Raw genomic sequence first — 22,103 nt, 5'->3', positions numbered from 1 at the left:
CCGTTCTGTCTCCCGATCCTCCACCGGTTTTCTCTGGCAGTAGGAATGGGAGATCATTGCAGAGACAGAGCAGGATCTATAAATAGAGGATCAGCCAATGGCAGAGTGGAACCGCCTCCTGTATGCTGGTGGGTGACTACTGGAGTGTGTCAGCGCCACTTTCTCTTTCCTTCTATCATTCCTTCCCCCTTCCCCACCCTGCTATTTCTCTGTCCGTATATCCCTGGTTCCTGCATCCCACTCAGTGCTGTTGCCATCATGTCAAGCCTCTCTCTCTCTCTCTCTTTCTCCAGGTGTCTGTTGCATAGTGATCAGATGGCCGCTCTTTTTCCTCTTCACCAGCTGTTCTTGCTTCTTGTCTCATGTTCTCTCTGCTTTGTTCTCCAAGAGACATTTAGAGTTCAGCTTTAAACCGATATCTTTACACTAAACGCCTGAAACAAACCGTCACTACTGGAGCACTCCGACAAGCACAAAATAGAGCAACAACTCAACATTACCTACACAGGCAGCTTTCTTCTAAGCAGCATGTTAGTTGAAATGACGCCTCGTAAGTCATCAATTTGTAACGCTCTATATACAGTAGGCAGTAACTCACTGGATCATAAAAACAAGCAGAGAAACATCATCTTTGTTCACTCTCACAACTGAGTGAACAAAGTGATCACAAATATTGGGGAAATCAAAAAATATCTTGTCTAATATACTGGAAACTAATTTTAGACTATATTTTACAGTTTTTAAATATAATAAGAGTTTTTAAACATTCTTCTGGCTTTTTAGGAGTTTGGAAAAAAAACAACTGAATCATTATATGAATATATTAAAATATAATAAAAAATTATTTAAAGGGATAGTTCACCCAAAAATGTAAATTATGTAACATGGGCTATTTTAACAATGTCCAATGCCCTACCTTTTTGGGCCTTGTACATGGTAGTACGTGATAGAATTTATACTAAAATATCTTAATTTATGTGCCAAAGATAAATGACAGAATTCATCTTTAAAATTTGAATTAAAGTGGTAATAAAAGTAAGCAGGTAGGACTTTATGCAAGAAAGAAAGAATTTGTTTTATTCAGCAAATTGATCAAGTGAGAGTAAATTAAACATTTTTAAAGATGATTTCATAAAATAATAGGAAAAAAATGTTAAGCAGCACAACAATTTTTGATACCGATGATGATAAATGTTTCTTGCGCAGCAAATTATGATATTATAATCATGTCTGAAGGGTCATGTGATCATGAATGCTAAATCAATGATGCTATGATGCTAAAAATTCAATTTTGAATCACAGGAATTTTTACATTTTTACAAATATTAAAACAGAAAAGCAGTGGCTTAAAATTGCAATAATTATTTATACTTTTACAGTTTTTATTGTATTTTTGATCAAAAAATTATGCCATGGTGAGCATTAGAGATCTTTTGAATTATTACAAAAATAATAGTCTTTACTACCCACATCTCTTCCAATTTCATATTTTGGATGTAGGCTGTCATGACATATTGTTGACATTTTGATGACATTTGGGTGACCAGATGTAATTACTAGATTAATGCACTATTAATCCAGGTGTTATTTAATGATTCCTGTGATAATTCGTCTGCTTGCTTTTGTCTACATGTTTTCCAGCTAAAAGATCCAGTAGGAAAGCTTGATACTGTCAAGTCTCAGCGAAGTGTCAATTCCACATCACAAAGCATGAACCTTATTTCTAACAAGTTCTTCCATGTTCCCTTCGGAAAAGGCAGTGAATTGCTTCTACTGGTATACTGCTCACCCCTACTCGACATTTAATAGCCTGTCATATCACAATGTCTCCCGTTTCACTAATAAATTTATGCTTGGCTCCGGCTTGATGCTTAAAAACTCTAAACAATTTTTTTTATTATTGCTGTATTTCTATTTTGCAGAGATCTCAAGTAATTTAACCCATATGCTCATAAAACATCTGTTCTTACTGCACTTGAACCCTGAAATTACACGCCAGAAGACATAGTTCCCATCATTTTGTCACATGTAGCTGGAACTGACAGCAGAGCTGTTAAAAACGCTGACTTAGTGCTGCATGCTATGTGCTGCAGCATCAGTATAAATCAAGACCGTCTCAGAGCCACTTTGTAGTGTCCACCATCCTACGGGAGCCCAATTAATTCAATCCTGTCTTTATAAAGCACAGCAGGGCTCTAAAACTCCCCAAATCGAATTTCTAAAGATGAACCCTTTTGTGAAAAATGTGGCATTTTGCTAGACCAGATCATCGCTTTCAGCTGCTGAATGACTATACTACCTGGATGCTTTTGTTATTTATCATTTAAAAGAAGCTTTTTAATCCCCCAAACCTTTTTTAACAACCTTTTTGAATCAGCGAGTGATTAATCGCATCCAAAATAAAGGTTTTTCTTTACATAATATTTGCATGTGCAATTTGTGTATTTATTATGCATATATAAATGCAAAGACATACACGTATGTATTTAAGAGAAATGTGCTACGTTTATATATTTGGAAAATATTCGAATATAACTATATAAATATATATACACATGTAAATATGTTCGAGATATTGTGTGTCTTTATATATACATAATAAATATTCACAGCAAACACACATACATTATGTAAACAAAAAATGTTGTGATTAATTGTTTAACAACATTAATATATGTATACATATACACACACACACACACACACACACACACACACACACACACACACATATATGTGTATATGTATATATATATAAATAAATGTAAACGTTTAAAAATACTTATACTTAATACTTATACTTTAAATAAAAAAGTTATTTTAATAATAATTTAATTGTAATAATATTTCACAATATTACTGTTTTTACTTTATTTTTATAGGCTATTTGAATGATAGCGTATGTTAGCCATTATGCTAAATTAGATGGCCTAAGTTAAGGCCATCCTTTCAGTCTAATATTTTTACCTAGAAAGATACGCCAGCCAACCCTAACATTACTTTTAAAATTACAATCTTTACGACACACAAGCTGCACTCAGATTCAAAGCCCAGAGCTGTCATGGAAACAAATGTGTGATTTCAGGACAAAATTCACCCTCATGTGGGTCTAAATATCTTCATATCAGGCTCCAAAATGATATAGAGTATTATAATAGTGTATACTGAAGGACTTCTAAAGTTGCCCAATATATACAGTATGTGTGAGGAACACCCTAAAAGTCATAATTCAATAAAATGTTTCCTGTCTTCTGTTATTCTCAAATCAAATATGGCACTACTGATGTCAATAACATTTGCTTTCTCGATGAACGAGAACTAATGGTGTTTACTTTTTTCCAATAAATGGTGCCATTTTTCTAGTAAATAATGACTTAAATTTCGATCAGCTCACACAAAACTATAATATGGCTTCAGAAGATTTGGAATTGAACGCACAAGCAATACGGTGTTACCGTTTTATCTTGGAGCTTGACAGGTATTGTTTCATTTGGGGCTGTTTGGCATTTCTACCCTTTAAAGGAATAGTTCAAACAAAAATTCAAATTACCCAATGATTTGCTCACCCCCAAGCCATCCTAAGTGTACATAACTTTATTCATTCAATTGAACGCAGTAAGAGTTTAAAAAAAAATTATCCTGGCTCTTCTTTGGCAATGCTGGTGGATAGTGGCCATTATTTTGAAGAGCCATATATATCCATATATAAGCATATATATCCATCGTAAAACTAACCTATATGCTTCTGGGGGGTTAACACAGGTCCTCTGAAGTAGACCGATGGGCTTTTGTAACAAAAATATTTATATTTTTACAATTACAAGATGTGAAATCTGAAAAAAACTCTCTCATGAATGCGGATACATCCATTGCTGGAAGTCAATAACTGAACAATAACTTAAAAATATAAATATTTTTGTTACAAAAACCCATTGATCTGCTTCAGAGGACATGTGTTAACCCCGAGGCATATAGGTAGTTTTAGTTTATATATATATATATATATATATATGATTTATGGATTTTCAAAATAATGGCCACCATCCACCAGCATTACCAAGGAAGAGCCGGGATAAATTTTTCAAAATCTCTGTCTGTGTTTGTCTGAATGTTATATATACCAAAGACCGGTTGAAGGGAGTCAATTTAAAATTTTGGGTGTACTATTCCTTTAATGGCTTTGCTGAAGAGCAATAGAGCAGATCCCCAAAATTCACTTTAGATCCCCCTCTAAGCTGATCTTCAACATCCCCTTCTCTCCGTCCCTGTCCATTGCCTACTTTACACTTGCAGGATTTAACACGCAGCCAGCCATTTGCACCTTTGAGCAACATCCTCAAACACGCTCAAACAATCTCACCCTCACACGCTCAGCCGTGCGGCCTCTCGCTCTCCCACACACACACACACATCTCTGAACATTGGCTCTGTCTTTCCGCTGCATCCTACACACAGAAACACAGAGAAAGCGCAGGCACACATTCCCATTCGCCCCAGAGGACTCTCTTCTGAGCAGTTCCAGGTTGTGTGCAGTGTGTGTCCTGGGTACGAGCCAGATGGAGGCCGAGGCCGAGCGTAGGATTCATTACCAAGAGCTTTTTATTTAACACATCTCGCTTTCTCTCCTCCAGAAATCTAACGGTAATGGTCATACTTTATTTGAAAAGAACCATTTGGACCGCAATGTTCATCTATTTCACTGTGGCTTTCTGATGGTGAATATTCAGACTCAAAACAGGAATAGCTCTCTCAAGGGACTTATGACAGTCAAGCTGATACACACACACATAATTGTTAAGTTTTTGGGGGGAAGGGGATTCTGTTATGCTTAATTCAACAAGCTTGAATTTATTTAAATCAAAAAATCTGTAAATATTTGCTGCACGATTTGAGGGGGAAAAAAGTGTAAGATTTTTGAGAAAACAATTGCAATTCAAAAGAAAAATCCAAGTTTGTTGTTTTCGTAGGCCTGCACAATTTGTCCAAATTATTATGATAATATCAATATTGCTATAAATTAATGATAATAAGAATAATAAAATGACTAAATAAAAACTAAATAAGCAATTTTACCATTGTAGCATTTAACTGTAAAATAAAAAACTTAGCATTAATTATTATTATTAATATTATTATTATTTTACAATATTTTAAAATGCTAAAACATTAAACTTTCATTTTGATGGAAAACCTCAGTGAGAAATATATTGTTATATGTATAATAACATTTGTATTGGAATTAGTGCTGTCAAATGATTAATTTTAAATGATTAATCACATCTAAAATAAACATTTGTGTTCACATAATATATGTGTACTGTGTGTATTTGTTATAAATATGCTCAATCTTTATTTATTATAACGTAGTTGTTTATTATCATATGTTAAATATAATTGGAATATATTTTAAAATCAAGATCCAAAGAAGATTTTTCAGCATCATTACTCCAGTCTTCAGTGTCACAAGACGCTTCTAACGTGCTAATTTGCATCTTAAAAATTTATTAAAAACATAGCTTATTATAGATTTTGTTCATGTTGAAAAGAATAGAAATTTGTTTTTTGTAATGTCTCTCCCATTTAATCAATTTAATGCAATCTCGCTCAAAAAAACAATTTCTTTATAGAAAAATCTTACAGATAACAAACTTTTGAACATGTCGTACAACATTCAGGGCTGAATGAGCATGCCCTGGGCTACTTACCTCAGTGAGGTGAGGGTTGGGGTTGAATCCGCACTGGTTGCACACCATGGAGCGGCATTGTGTGCATGTATTGCAGTTTGGCTGGCCGTCTGTGGTGCCCGTCAGATCTGCGGTCTTGCACACCGGACAGAGCTTGCTGCTGGGCATGGGTGCAATCTGGGGCAAAGAATAGGGTGAGGTGGGAGCGCTGCTTCCGGGCGAGACGGGTTGTCCACCTTTGCTGCTCCCGACGTCCACCTGGAGGTTCTTCCGTGCAGCTTGACCCTGAGCGGGTGCGTGAGGCTGCGACGGCGCTCCGGGACCAGGCCCTGCCCCCGGCGGACCCCCAGGTTTGGGTCCCATGCTCGGGTCTGTCTGATTAGGTTTGCCTTGGATACTGTGGGAGAGGAAAAAAAAAGACATCGGTGTGTGAATTAAAGCAGGGGTTGTGTGGCATATGTTTGAAATCACTGATAGCTGAACACTTTGTTGAATCCATCTGCCCAGGGGATTCACAGGAGGAGATTTAAAGAGCTTTGTGCCGCAGCTTCGTGAGTAGTTTGAATGAGAATAGAAAGATAAATCAATGCAGCGGGGCAAATTCTGGGGGTGGAAACAGACAGATTGAAAAGGACTTTTAATGCTTCTCCAAAAGAATCTGGAAATGTTATCTGTGGTGACGGGGCTTCTTCCGCTAAGCATATATAATTGTCTTAAATGGTCATTCTTGAACTTTGACACAGAACAGATGCTGCTTACAGGCAAAGTGAAAAATCTATGGCTATCATAAATAGATTGGACGTTAATTTATGAAAAATGGAATTAATTATCATTAATGGAACTTATGAAGGCAACCATCAGTACTATTTTCATATAGACTTTCAAAGCCACTAATCCTTAAGAACAATAAAAATAAAAATGTATTATTATTACTACTACTACTACTACTACAACAATAACATAATAATTTGTTTAATAATAATAATACATTGTTATTATTATAATAAAAGGTCAAATATAATAATAACAATGCATGTTAATGTGTACTGTTATTAATATAATTAATATATTTTTATAATAATATATTGTTAATAAAATTATTATAATAAAAATAAAACAGAATGTTTTATGTAATAAAACAGTTTTGCATGTTAGATTTGTTATAATAATAATAATAATAATAATAATAATAATAATAAAACATTATGTTTGTACATTATACTGTTATTAATACAAAAAATTTTGTGTGTAGATAGATAGATAGATAGATAGATAGATAGATAGATAGATAGATAGATAGATAGACAGAAAATAAACATGTTTTACAGTGTATTGTTATACTTTTTTATAACGGATTATCAGTTTTTTGGACTGGGCATTTACACATTAAATTAATCAGTACCTGTATCGGTTATAAAAACAATATCTGACAATATCTGTCAAATCTTCAGGTAACAGACTAGACAAGCTCTGTGCATAAGGAAAGGTTTAATTCGAAAAAAGAAAAATAGTTGGATGACCGGATGCAGAAATTGACCATGAAGGAGATCTCACAGGTGACTGAATACTTTCAAAAGGAAGCATTTTAACGGAACTGCCATTTACTGCAAACACAAACACGCTTTCCTCCACAAGAATCTCAAAAACCTGCCACTGACAGTTTATCACATTGTCGTATCGTACTACAGCATGCTGAAAGTTTTTTTTTTGTTTTTTTTTATGAGCACTTATCTTTTGAAGCTGTGACTATATTTAAGCATTTAATCAATGCTCTCTAATGAGCTATTTATTGTTGTTTCACTCAAAAGAACTGTCAATGGCGCATTTCAAACCATGATCAATAAGCATTATCCAATCCCAGAACTGGCATGACTGAATTTCATCCAAACGCCTTTATAAAACAATATTAGAAATGTCCAGTAAGATGAAATGCTTTAATATGTGAGTGGTGGAGTTGAACATAAACAAGGATGTGAAGATTACTTTGAAAATGTAAAAGCTTACGGATTACAAGTTACCTAAATGTAATAGGAATGTAACTTCTTCAACTTTCAAGCAGTGCGCGTTTACTGCATCATCTCGTTCAGCTGCAACTGTTTCTTTAAAACAAAACCAGCACGAATAATGAACATCAGCTGCATTTTACGGATCCTGTGTTTGTATACCTTTAGCTCTCTCGCATATATTTTCCTTTTCAATTAAGCCTCAGTGCTGAATTTACAGCTGCCTGCTTTCTAACTTTCACTTAAGCTTCTGTCAAACCCTTTCTTGGCCTCTTTTTCTCTTTTTTCCAAGTCCCCAAGTTGTCTGTAAAAGCATGAGGGTTTTTTTTTTTTTTTTGCAGACTTTCTGTTACTCTGAGGTCGTTTATCACATGTCAACAGCAGTAATGATTTTCTCTTCTTCTTTTTTCCACAGGCCGGCGCTGGGATTAGTGAGCAATTAGAACGGACTCTAAGCTTTCTCTATGGTCATAACAAAGCCTCCAGAGAGCCGACAAACACGAGTGCACGGGTACACACAGAGAGCCTCAAATGAACACGCAAGACACTTCAAAAGCTTACACTTCCTCTGTCAGATTCTGAGGAGAAAGGAAAAAAGTGTGTGAGAACTAAAATAGCAGGATTCACAGTAACAGGGAGTCAGGCTGAGACTTGCTTGTGTGTGTGTGTGTGTGTGTGTGTGTGTGTGTGTGTAGAGCTGCGCTTGGCTCGCTCTGTTGTCTGTCCAGGAATATTTCCAGCACCTGGTCCCTCATTATACGTGGCCCTAAAACTTCAAGTGAAACTTCAGCGCCGGAAAAGCAGGCCGCTTTTCTTGTGCCGCTTCATCTAAAGTCATTACCAAGGTCTGAATCAACTGAGACGTGCCAAAGAGGGAGAAAGGTTCATTATTTCAGTGTCAGCTTTATATTTAGTGAAGAAATTTAATCTCAGTCCAACTACGGCTCCAAAGTTCCTTCCCAACATTCAATTTACACACTATATTGACTTCGCAACAGTTCAGGTAGGCCTGCTATTGGCACTATCTATGGGCGCAATATAACCTTTCAGCATATTTAAAGGCAAAGGGCATCATTTTTCCTCAGTTAAAAAGTTTTCTCCTACCTCAGGTCAATATGTAGTGAAATATAAGTAGGCCAGACAGAACACATCGGATTACGGAAATAAAACAGGCTTGTGTTGAATTTACTCCACACTTATATTTCCCACTAGAGTCACTCAGTGCTAATTGCTAACAACTGACTAGCTTTGTTTCAGTCATTACAGACAAGCCATTTAAATTATAGAAAGCATCATTAAGAGTTTGAATAAAGAATTGAATGACTTTCGAATGTCTTAATAGACAAAAAGGCCTTCTTTGAACTGTTTGGCTCAATTATATTGTTCAGAGGTTGCTGCTTCACAGCTCAGCTCAGTAGTGCTTTTACGTCAGATGTTTCTAGCAAAAGACAAACATTAAAGCAAGAGAGAGAGAACTGTTGTTCACATGCAGGAAATCTACAGATCTATGAAAACAACTGAAAAAAAAAAGCATTTAATAGGACTTAATAAGAGGTCATGTTAAGATTTCCGTAAATAAATTAAATTACATTATTAAACATTTAATTGCAGTGTTTACTACCAAAATTATTTGTGAGAAATTAACTTTTTTTGACATGCAAGACTAAAAAGCAAAACAAAAATGTATTTTATTTTATTGGTTTTTTTGTTTGTTTTGTTTTGTTTTGTTTTTTGGCTCTAGAATTATATAAGAAATTGTTTTAAATTGAATAATAACATTAAATAATAAAATAAAAGTACATTCAATTCAATTATCAAATTTCTTACTCTGTTTTCAGCTAAAGTCTATTTAATATCATCAATGTCTTGATGAATCACCGAGATAGTTTTAAATAACGTACAACGTATACACATGCTTTAGGATATATTCTCTGTGGCAGAAATAAACTCACTAACGTACTTTGAATAATTTTCATCACACGGTTGATCATTTTCTGCTGAGGGCATTTAATTATCTCTATATAATTATTTAAATATGAAAAAAATAAGCATCTTCTACACTCTGAGATATTGCTAATATCAATATGCATTGAGTTTATCTGAACTGAAAATCTGAGGTGTCATCTAAACAGAGAAATCTATACACTACCACAATAGTAATAATAATAAAAAGTTAATTGCATAGTGAACCAAACAGCTACAGGCTAAATGCACTTAATGCTAACTATAATGTCCATAGTCAAAAGTCAGATTCAGGATAGCTCACAACCTTCATAGCTTTATAAACTATAATAATATTTTAAAATATGTATTTGTAGACTTCTCTTACAGACCCCATAGTCCCCAAAGTCTATAACACTCTTTGCTAACACACCCTTGAGACATGTCCGTCACTAATAGTTTACAAATATAAACTTTGAATCTTACTAAGCAAAACAAGCAGGGTTATGGTTACTGACAGAGTGACTCGATAAACCATAACTTATGCTCAATCAAGGACTTATTGTGTCTGCTAAGATTGATTGTCTCATTAACTGAACCATGTACTCCTTATAATTATCTAGTGCTCAGGTAATTATTCCTGAATGCAGAAAACATAATGGAGCGCTGATTAGCAATTTCTACTCTGTGTCTCGATTCAGGTAATCATTGTACTTTCTGTGGTCATTATATTCAAAATGCATGGCAAATGCTGATATTAAGACATTTTACACCCAGACAATCCATGTTTCTAGATCTTTGCTAGAATAGAACGGCTACAGAGCATTTGTTTTCTATGTGAAAATATTTAAAAATTGAATCTTTGATGCAAAGCTGATTTTTTAGCATCATCACTCCAGTCCTCAGTGTCACGCGATCCTTCAGATATTAGTCTAATATGCTGTGTAATACTTCTTTGGTCATTTGTTATCGGCTGATTTGCAGTACGACTATATTTTAATCCTAGTGCTCTAAATACAATGCACAGGGTTTAAAGTGTTTCCCGGACGGAAGTGAGCATATACTGTGATGCTGCACTCCGTAAAGGGGCTAACAGCAGCCTTAGACAGCCATGTCTGCTGGATCAGATTAATTTGGATCTGTAGTGCTGAGCAGTCCCCTTCACTCCTCTCTCTACTGCACAGAGCCTGTGTTAACACCTCTGATGAGTCACAGAGTGACAGAAGGAGAGTACAAAACCAGTGGGAGTCAGCTCCACATGAGAAGAACAGGCATGGGTGAAGACTGACAAACTGAATTCACGTCTCCTCTCGCTCTAGATACAGTCCTGTGAGGAACACTGCACTATATACTATAACTACATACTTCTTTAAGGAGTGATTCCTATACTGTACAGTGTTAAAGGAATAGGAAACATCTGGGGTAATGTTGATTACATGGACAATTTATTTGCTTTTGGCTCTTGTTTTCTTTTAAAAAGGCACCAATCTGGGTTATAGTGAGGCACTTACAATTAAACTTAACGCATAACCGACTTGATAACTATTTCTGTCTAAAGTTATCTAACTTTATAACTCCATTGTCAAGTTAACTCAACAACATGAACCAAAACTATAAAATTAATGATTTAAACATTTTATATATGGGAGTATACGTAACTAATATTGTGCCACCCATATACCCATATATAATACATTTATTTACATATTATTTAATATGTATACTTCAGATCTATTAACATATATTACTGACATGTGTCACAAAAATAATAAGGCTTAATTTCACAACACATTTCTTAATATCAAGCTTAAAATGTGTTTCAATATCATTATTGCTTATAAATTTGCTTTAAATTCAAGATATTTAAGGTACATCTGAAGTATACTTGCAATAGCGCTACTTTAGCACAATCAAATATAAACAAGTATACTAAAAATACAACTGCAGGGTATTTTTATTAAATACATAAATCCTTAAATTGATCCCACTTTATATTCGGTGGCCTTAACTGCTACGTATTTACATTTAAATTAATAATTTGGTACAATGCATTTATTGTGTATACATGCATGTTTTTGCATTGTACTTATATTTTTAAAAATACTTATGTAATTACATCTATAAAATATTTTTATATACATTTATAAATACGTTACTGACCCATCCATTACACCTAAACCCACTCTTAAAGCTACCCATACCACAAAATCTGATATAATATAAACATATACAGCATGTCTTTGTATTTATATATAGGCCTACATAATAAATATGCACAGTACACACGCATATATTATGTAAACAGCAACTTTTTTTGGATGTGATTAATCCCAATTATATACTCTAGCATTGAGCACTATGTTCTGGTGTGGAGGCCTGTATGGGTATACTGTACTGCGATACAGAACGCTATAGGGACTTGCAATGAAGATGTTGTGCTGGAACAGTAGGGTATGAAGGCCAGGGGAACAATGAACAACTAAAGATTAAGTGTCATATGATGAAAGAGGACTAAAACGGGAAGATTTGGCGTTAACCTTTTTAAAATTGGCCTTTCGACATGTGGGCCGGGGTGCATGGCTATATTCTATCTGTGTTTCCTTCCAAGGCTTAATAAATGGAGCGGTTTAAAGACACTGAGCAGGAGTGTAAAGAGAACGCTAAAAGAATGCCACAGGCTCACGGAGAACATTTATTAGATTTCTGTGTCATTACAATTCAGGGCCCTTTTATGAGGGTGATGTTTGGCGGCTAAGACAGCGATGTTCCTATCCCATCTGCTGGGAAATAAAGCGTCGGATACTGTTCTGTCTCTCCAGCCATCCATCTCCCTCATCCCTCCCATCTTTTTCTTCATCCATGTTTCACTAATAGCACAAACAGCACCTACACGCTCCCCTGGAAAGTCCATACAAATGCACTAATAGCTTCTGGTTCTTCATTTTGGCCGTCCGTCAAAAGAATACATTCGGAGTTTGTGCCATGACAGTTCACAAACATGTCGTATCTGAAACTACTTTCAGGCTGTTTCTTTCACATGCTTCACCGTGCGCTTCAGAAAACTGCACAATTTCATTTTAACATTCTTATTTTAAAGCTTAAATACAATAATAAGGAATCTCAAGACTGGCAAAGCATTAAAACTCTAGATATTTGAAACTTTAAGTTAATCAACTGAATACTACTTCATACTGTCAAACTATTTGTTTTAGAATCAGTAGTTAAAGGGTCAGTTCACCCAGAAATGTTTTACTTACCTTCAAACTGTTAAAACACGGTTGAACAAAAAAGGATTGTTTACTGTTAAACAAAACACCGGCCTACTGCCATTCTAACGCTTGAAAGAGCAAGGATCACTTATAATATAATACAGATTTGATTCGTCTAAAAGCAGATAATCATACAAGTCTAGTATGCTTTGAGGGTGAGAAAAATCATTTTTGGATGAAATAACCCTTAACCTAAGCTAAAAAATAGCTAATTATACTATTTCTTTTCACTTATCTTTTGAAATTCTAATAATTCTGTGAAAAAGAGCTACATTTGGTATACATTTGCAATAAATATATAAATGAACGGAAGAATAACAAACTTTAATCTTACCTTTATTACAAAAGCCTAAACCGTAACACGTTTATTTTACCATCACAGGAATGAAAGGTGAATCCAAAGCATAACAGTGTTAAACAACAGTACTGAACTAGACATTTCGTCACAAAAAAAAAATATATATAAAAAATGTTATACAGGGAGTTCCAGGAACCCAACTGACTCACTCAAATGAATCATCTTTTGAACCAATTCATTAAAATGAATCATCCAAATTAAATGACTCACTACAACAAATTAAGCCAGAAACCCTGGGCAATTCGTGTGAACATTTGATTGGCAGCTTGTTACTAGAAATATACATTATTTTACAAATAAATTAGCTATTTAACAGCACTAAAAAAGTTAGCAATGTTACCATTTCTACTAAGTTACTCCGCAATATTGCTGCTTTGAGTTCACAAAACCAACCGCACCGTTCTAAAATGAATTTAAAGATCTGTTTCAGCAAACATCAAACTTTGACAGCAGTTTAAAAAGATTTTGGAGTGAAGGAAACCCATGAGGATATCAGCACAAGGTCTTGCCTCATCTGTAGGCATCTCACGCACTTTACCAGTGAATGATGAAGCGTCTTGATATGGTACATAAGACATAACATCACTCTGTCAAACAAAGGGGAGATGCAGCCATTTCCCACACCATGAGTGTGTATGACGGGATGACATTGTACAGAAAAATCCTGACATTTCAGTACATCAATAAAAACACGAGACGTATGCAAGCAGGAAAAAAACAAAACAAAAGAGTCTGAGAATGGCCCATGAGAAAAACAAATGTTTCCCCTGCCCAGGTTGTAATATCCTCCACGGGTTTGTTTTTCCCTCAAACACTCACGCAAGGCTCCGACTGTGACTACACACCCAGTTCAGGGGTTTTAATGATGCCGGTCAGACACAGACAGACAGCCAGTACGTGCAGCGGGAACATTACTGCTGTACAAATGCATCTGCGCAGATCACGCGTCCAAACGGATTCAACTTTATCTCACCAACAAACCAATCGGACCGCAGAGAAACACCGACATCAAGAATATAGTTTCGCTGTGAGAGGCCCGACTATAAACAAGTCGACAGCTAGGTCAGCCACCTGCAACAAATACATTTCATTTGCATCATTGCATTGTAAATCAATGTTTCAGGTTGAATACGCGATGTATCTGCACTTCAAAACAACTGAGACGCAGTTGTGCAAGATGCAAAACAAGCGTGCCTTCTAAGACAAGGACGTCTAGCATATTATCTGGTGTAACAATGGTTCTCAACCATTAAGTTGCAAGGAAAAACAACGCTAAAAGCAAAAGCTATACGGAAACGAACCGCATGATCGTGAATTTTAAGGACTGGAGAATATATACACATATCAGCTTTTACAATGAAAGCGAATAGACTTCTTATGTTTTGTTGGTGATGTCAGAGGTTGTGCATTTACAGTATTTGGACACAACTTCATCTGCGACAGTAGACACAAATTAGATAATAATATTATCAGATCTACAAGAGTGGTTCAACCAGTGGGATGCACTGGAAAACAATGCTTAAAGCAAATAAAACGCAACTTTATTGGAAAAAAGGCTTATCTTTTAAGATGGAAGAGAAAACGTCTTCCTCATGTTTTGTTGTTCATGTCAAGGGTTGTGCATCCAATTGAAATATACATTATTTTGGCACAAATTTATCTGCCACTGTAGACTGGATTATTACCCAATTATATTATAATATTTGTGATTCTCAACCAATCGGTTGCAGTGGGGAAAAAAATAAATAAATAAATAAATAAATAAATATATATATATATATATATATATATATATATATATATATATATATATATATATATATATATATATATAAAATTGTGCATATTTAGGAATGGACATTAAATATGCTAATCAGCTTTAAACAACCTGGTCTCATGACTCTGACACTCCTTTTCACAAAAATTTGTAGTTTCCATGAATAAAGCGTAATTTAAAAAACTGATAGCATCACATACATCAAGGTTTAGAGTTGGATTTGGTGTAGGGCATATTTCCAACATGTTAGAACATTAACTTAGTGACAGTCCCTGGATATTTAATGTAAAAAAAAAAACAAAAAAAAACACAGGAATACATACCTATGTCAATGTAATAAAAACGTGCCAGGGTTCACATATACAACCTGTGTTTTAGCGTCACTCAGTGAATATTTCTCTTTGAAACTGCGGTGAAACGTGCAGTAATGTGTGTAAAATTGGTATTGCACAAAACGCGCACAGGGGTACATATTTTTATGAGACCAGGTTAACTTTAAAAATGGAAGAGAGAATATTTCCAGGAAAAAACACTAATAAAAGCAATAAAATAACCATATAGTCGTCATCCAAAAAGCATGATGAAAACAACACAATACGACCCAGACAACAATAAATGTCTGTTCCAACCATAATGTGCTTTGTGCTATGAATTATTGGCTGCCGAGAGCACCAAACCATCATAATTCAAGACACTTTTTATACAATAAACAATTTTACTACCGCTCTGGGTTGCCACTTCATGTCCGACGTAAAATCTGTGTGCTGATGCAAAAACTACCGGAAGAATCACTGCTACACAATATGAACCCAGACGGAGAGTAAATTAATAAATTAGCAAACAGCCTAAGCTGCATCACAAAGTTGGAATTATTCTAAATCTTTCGAGTGCTGGGAAATTCACACATTACATTATTTAGAGAACGTAGAGGGAGACGAGAGAGGGGTGCGGAGGAACAGAGAGAGATAGTGAAAGATGTTCGCTTGCACGTGTAACAGATGAGTCACATGGATCCTCGTCAAAATTTGATCAATTATTAACGCTATAACATTTTATCATGCTTGCACTCTTCGGATCCCTCAAGAGTCTTTTACAGTAGAGATTTTAGTACCGGTGCATTTTGATATCAGCACTGTTAGGCGTGGCTGCCAAAGCAAGGAATTTCACATCATGTGACTGTAGTCAGTGTTATTAAAAATAAATAAATAAAAAAAATCACACCCAAGCAAACTGAGGTTTTATATGAATAAATAAGAGTATGGCACACATCAGATCATCTCAGAACATGCCTCGCTCTGTACCCTACCAAATCAGACACCGGGTTCCCGTATGCATTTAATATACCACCAAATATAATAAAACATGTGCAATTGGTAATATTACTAATCATGAATTCACATCCTATGTCCATAGCTATGAAGCAAGCATAGGTAGCTCGTTCGGGACAGAGCGAAGCTAACAGTGAAGACTGTGAGGGAAAAAAAAACACTATATAAGACCACACACCAAAACAAAACACTCTCATATGGCTGCTTATATACATATGCGTGCTCATATGTAAATAGATATATGCATCAAGTATGCCACAGATCAAATAACCCCATGCGTCCAGCATATGGTAGTTGATTCCTGATCTTATGCACATATAGAGGTTTTTAGCTGAAAACTGGCTTAGCAGGTGTAGTTAATGCATACCGCTGGGTGTAAAACATCGGGTGTGAAGCGCAACTAAATGAAGGCGGTTAAAAACATAAATAATCGATTCTGGATATGGCTAAAAGTGAGTAGTTGTTTTAAATATAAAAGCACAAGATTGGACCCCACAGCCTCGTATCGTGCAGCACAAATCATTCCATTTAATTAACTGAAATACAGCGGTTCGGAAGCGTTTGAAATGACTCGACGTACCTGTTCATCGCCGGGCCGTGTCCGGCGCCCGTTCCCCCGGCAGGCGCTCCGTTGCTCGGCTTGAGGAGCTGTCCGCCGCCCGCTGGTGCTGAAATGGAAGCCGGGGCTCCAGCCGCGGGGACAGCGCCTCCCGGTTGTCCCGGCTGGCCCTCTCCTTCGAGGCTCGCTTCGTTCCCCATAGTCCCTCTGAGTGAGACGGAGGAGAAAGACGAGATCTGCTGACGAGCGTCTTGTAGGGGTCTATTTAAAAAAAAAACTGGGAGAAAACTCAGCGCAGCTCCTCTTCCGCCATCATCACCTACAATCAAGCATCCTGAGCGGAGCGCGCGTGCGTGCGCCCGGCGGAAGGGCTCGACCGAGCACGCGCAGAGCAGGGAGCGCGTGGGGGAGCAGCGTGGACGCGCTTGTGTCCTAGATCTACTACAGAGTCTTGTAGAATCCAGCCTAGGAAAAATGCATCGATTACTGATGGCATCTCATGATGGAAAAAATGGCATTTCATTTATATTCGTGGATAGGATCCCAACGTTTGGATTTTTAAAGTGCCATAAAAATAAGCATCTCTATATATCGAAGCCAAATAATTATACTAAATTGTAACATTATTGTTTAATATATATATATATATATATATATATATATATAATATATATATAATATATATATATGTGTGTGTATATATATATATATATAATAACTATATATATATATATGTATATATATATATATATATATATATATATATATATATACACACACACACACACACACAGAGACAAAAATATTGGCAAATCCAATTGCAAATGCTTTGGTATTCACATGCTTATTGTTTTTGTTTGCACTGCAACAGCTAAAATTTTACACAGAATTTAAAATGGAAAATGATTGGCAAATAAATGCTTTAAGCATGTGATGCTCCTGTAATTTGTATTTAGACACACCTGTGACAAGTAACAGATATGGGTAGTATAGCAATAACATTCACAATCAGTTAAAATAGAGAAAAGTTGACTTGAGAGGAAAAACATGGACAATCTCAAGGCTACAAATCCATCTTTAGAGATCACAATGTTCCCCTGTCCACTGTGTGCAATATCATCAAGTGGTTTACAGCCCATATTTACTTCCCCAATTAACTTCCAAACAAATTCAAGGGTAAAACATTGTCAGCTCACACTATCCATCACAATCTGAATGAAAAGTGACACTATGGTTGAAGACCCAGTGTCAGAAAGCTGTGTCTCCAGAGGTCCAGAGTCTTGTAGCAGGACAATGAACCGAAACACAATTCAAAAATCACTCCAAAATGGTTACGAGCAAAGCACTGAAGTTCCAAAATGGGCAGAAATGAGTCCAGATCGTAGAACACCTGTGGAGATCTCTCAAACAGCAGTTGGGAAAAGGCAAAATGTCAAATCTGAATGACCTGGAGCACTTTACAAAAGAGTGGTCCAAAAGAGAGATGTAAGAAAGTCATTCATGGTATTCAGGAAGCGATTGATTACAGAGGAGGTGCTATATATATATATATATATATATATATATATATATATATATATATATATATATATATATATATATATATATATATATATATATATATATATATATATATATATATATATAGGCATTAAAAAAAGTGTATACATTTGTCCCATACAGTGTCTTCATAACTATTGCTACAATTACTATTGCTATCAGTGTGACTTATGACTGGTTTTGTATTCCAATGTCAAGATATATTTATTTATAAATATCCAATACAAAATAAAACATTACATTAAATAATCTACAGTTTTTAAAAGAATTTAAAGGCCAGGGTCTTCACAGCCTTTGATTAAACAAATTTAATCAAAAGACACGTTCGATTTAATCAAAAAAGCATTGTTCAATTTGACCTGAATGGCACACCCTCCTGGGCCGGTAAAGACAGAGTCATTGTCGAGGTTGCATCAGTCACCTCTGAACCAGCGCATCAGAAGCACTCATAATATTGTGCGATGTTAAGAAAGCCTTTGAAGCAGAGAAAGTAAAATATTAAACATTTTACCCACAGCCATACTGCAAAAAAGAGGTGTGATGCTGCGCAAAACAAAAAGCCTGCTGCGAAAGAAAGAGAACATGCAAGCTCAGTGAATAAAGAAAGGCACCGCATTCTTTCAAAGTCACCAGACCTCTCTTCCAGATGGAGAAATTGTCATTTCACACCCAAGCAGAGCTGCTCAAATCATCAATCAGTTAAATCAATACTAATTTTGACTCCATCTCAAGCTGTTTCACCAGACACTAAGACTGTGGCACTAATAGATGGCTGCTATTTTTCCTACAGCATGAATATCATATTCACCTGCATGAGAAGAATTAAGGAAAAATGAAACTCTGAAAAATCTGCTTGCATTGCAAACTCATTGAGGATACTTTGATGCTTTTTCCTTGAAATTCTTCTACTCAGAAATGTGGGGTCAGAATTTTTGCTTTATTTAGCAAAGATGCATTAAACTGAAAAGTGACCATTTTAAATAAATGCTGTTCTTAAAATCAAATCAGCATATTAGAATCATTTCCGAAGAACCATGTGACACTATTGATTGCCATCACAGGAATAAATCATGTTTTAAAATTTTTAACTGTAATTGTACCATCAAATAAATGTGACCTTGGTGAGCAGAAGAGACTTCTCTCAAAAACATTCAGAACATTAGTGTAGATGGACTAGTGCTTTCCACATTGGCCAGGAGAGATTAAGGGTTCATGCAAGTTCTTCACGGCAAGCCTAGTTTAAAACCCTGAACGTGGAGGTCAGGTCCTCAGATTGAATGGGCATTCACTAAGAGAATAAACCACACTACTGTCGAAGTTCAATACTAATGGTTTTGTTCAAATCCCCAACACAATGTATAATAGCAAGCGCCACCAATTACAGCAAGTATAAGTGATTGCAAGCACTACTAAAGGAGCAGTACACCCAAAGATTTTAATGTTCTTAAAACTTATTTCCCATCAGGTCATCCAAGATGTAGATCATTTTCTTCATCAGAACAGAGTTGGAGAATTTTAACATTCTATCACTTGCTCGTCAATGGATCCTCTGAGGCGAATGGGTGCCGTCAGAATGAGACTACAAACAGCTGATAAAAACATCACAATAATACACAAGCAATCCACACCATTGCAGTACAAATAATGTCTTAGAAAAGCTGAAAACGCATTATTATGGAGTACAGGCTGGCGTTTAAAATTAAAACACCTCAAAAGGAACACCTCAATGTAAACTGGAATTTTTAAATAGGAAAAATATCAAAAGTCTTTGGTCATTTTTTAAAACGGTCTAGATTTACTGATCTATACTAGTCTAATCTAATCTAAGATATCACCAGACCCAGAGATTTGCTGAATGGATACTGAAAAACAGTAAAACTCAACTTTTTAACTCTGGGGGAATTGGAGAATAATCCCATTGGATTTGTTTCTTACAAACATGCAGCTTCAAGCGATCAAGTGATGCAATGCTAAACTTCGCAAAATTTCAATGAGGAAACTAACTCTTCTACATCTTGGATGGCATAAGGGTGAACAAATGTTTTCATTTTTGGGTGAACTTTTAACTCGGGTTACACCATACATAGCGAAAGCCAATCGAGAGGTGAGAATCTAGAAAAGTAGTACGGCCCACAATTCCATTTGATCTGTGCTTGGTTAAGTCACCTTCAGATTACATTAGAAAACGCTGAACTATTTACTTTAGCTTAAATGATCTGTAGGCAAAGTGAAAGTGTGTATTTGCCGAGTCTGTCCTCTCTGGTCTGTATCAGATTAACTCATTTTGAGGCCTAATTGAAACAGAGCTGACTGACTGGCACCGAGTTTTGGCATGGTGGCATACTCACTACAGCTGAGTCCTCTCGCAGGCCGCCTCCTGCTCACACAGCTGGTCCGCAATTATCTCTGTTTGCATGGGACCGAGGCAAGCAAATACTGCATGGAAGCACATCAGCTGCAGAGATATCAACTTAAGTTTGGGCAATGTCATTGAGGTAAACGTTGCTCGGAAAATGTATGTTTATACAATAGAGCTGTCAGAGGGAGGTTTGTGGAGTTACTACATCAAAGTCAAGCACTTCTGAGAAATAAATGTTCCTTGCTGGCATTCACGACTCCATGAAACATACAAAAGTTCTTCAGATCATTGGGATGTTCTTCGAAATAATACCTACTTTTCCCTAGATTTTGCTTCTGAAGGTGATTGATGTGTTTAAGCAATGTCTGTGGCAGAGTGGTTTTAAAAGTCTAACAGCGCTAAAGCTTCTGAATCACAATCTTTGACGTAAACACCACTGTAACGATGAACGATGAAGTCAAACAATAGGGTTATTCTTATCTGAAAGACCGTCGTAGGGTGGATTTGGAGGTCAGCACCACTAGAAAGTTCTTCATAGTGGATGATCAGTCTTGAATGCCCTCTGGTTCACTGGCAAGCCACCAATAGCTCATTGTCAATGAAGTGGCAGTGATTTCACTGCACAAGGAAATGAAGAGAAAAAAAAAACAAGAAACTAATCTTCCCACGCAGCGCTAAACAGCATGGAGGACAAAAGGACAAAACTCCCCCGGAAAAAGTCTGAGCATATAAACACTGCAGACTGTAACCGTGGACTGTAAAGAGCCAAAAATTGGTCTGAATCCCTGCACATTAACATAAAAAAAGAGCAAATCACTTCAATGACGACATCTAGTGGTCAAAAGTAGGAGTTAGCCATAACTAACGTCTACTGCTATATACAAACCATCCTTATAGCCTCAGCTAGGGGACTTTTCTTGCAGTAATTAATTGTTGTTGTTTTGGGGGTTTTTTTATTATTATTTATCCATGTTTTTTGTAAAGCCGTTCATATCTCGTCTTAAACATCTGTCAGCTTCAGCATGATCAATATATTTAATGAAGCATTATCCATCTGTGCGTCGCAGGTTCTGAAACAATAATCATAATAGGACTAAAAATAAAAACAAACCTAAAAACAAAATCTGCTGCATGTTGAACAGGACCAGTCTTCTGAATGGAGGTTTCCTCATATCTCCCAGCTGAGGAAGAATCTCTCAAATAAGGGTGAACCAGGAAGAACCGAAGATCACTGAAATTACAAAATTGTTGTAATTAGTGCAATT

General features: G+C 36.0%; 1 protein-coding gene across 1 annotated transcript in view; it reads right to left on the bottom strand.

The window, feature by feature from the left end:
• Positions 1-17,266, bottom strand: part of bsnb (bassoon (presynaptic cytomatrix protein) b) — a 75,131-nt gene extending 57,865 nt beyond the window's left edge. Inside the window, 2 exon segments of the mRNA XM_043252060.1 lie at positions 5,706-6,081; positions 16,941-17,266. Coding sequence (XP_043107995.1) covers positions 5,706-6,081; positions 16,941-17,119 — 555 coding nt within the window. The 5' untranslated portion in view covers positions 17,120-17,266.
• Positions 17,267-22,103: the final 4,837 nt, after the last annotated feature.

Source organism: Puntigrus tetrazona, chromosome 11 (genome assembly GCF_018831695.1).
Source record: "Puntigrus tetrazona isolate hp1 chromosome 11, ASM1883169v1, whole genome shotgun sequence".
NCBI lineage: Eukaryota > Metazoa > Chordata > Actinopteri > Cypriniformes > Cyprinidae > Puntigrus > Puntigrus tetrazona.
Note: the sequence above shows the minus strand (reverse complement) of the source record. Positions and strands in the feature narration are given on the sequence as shown.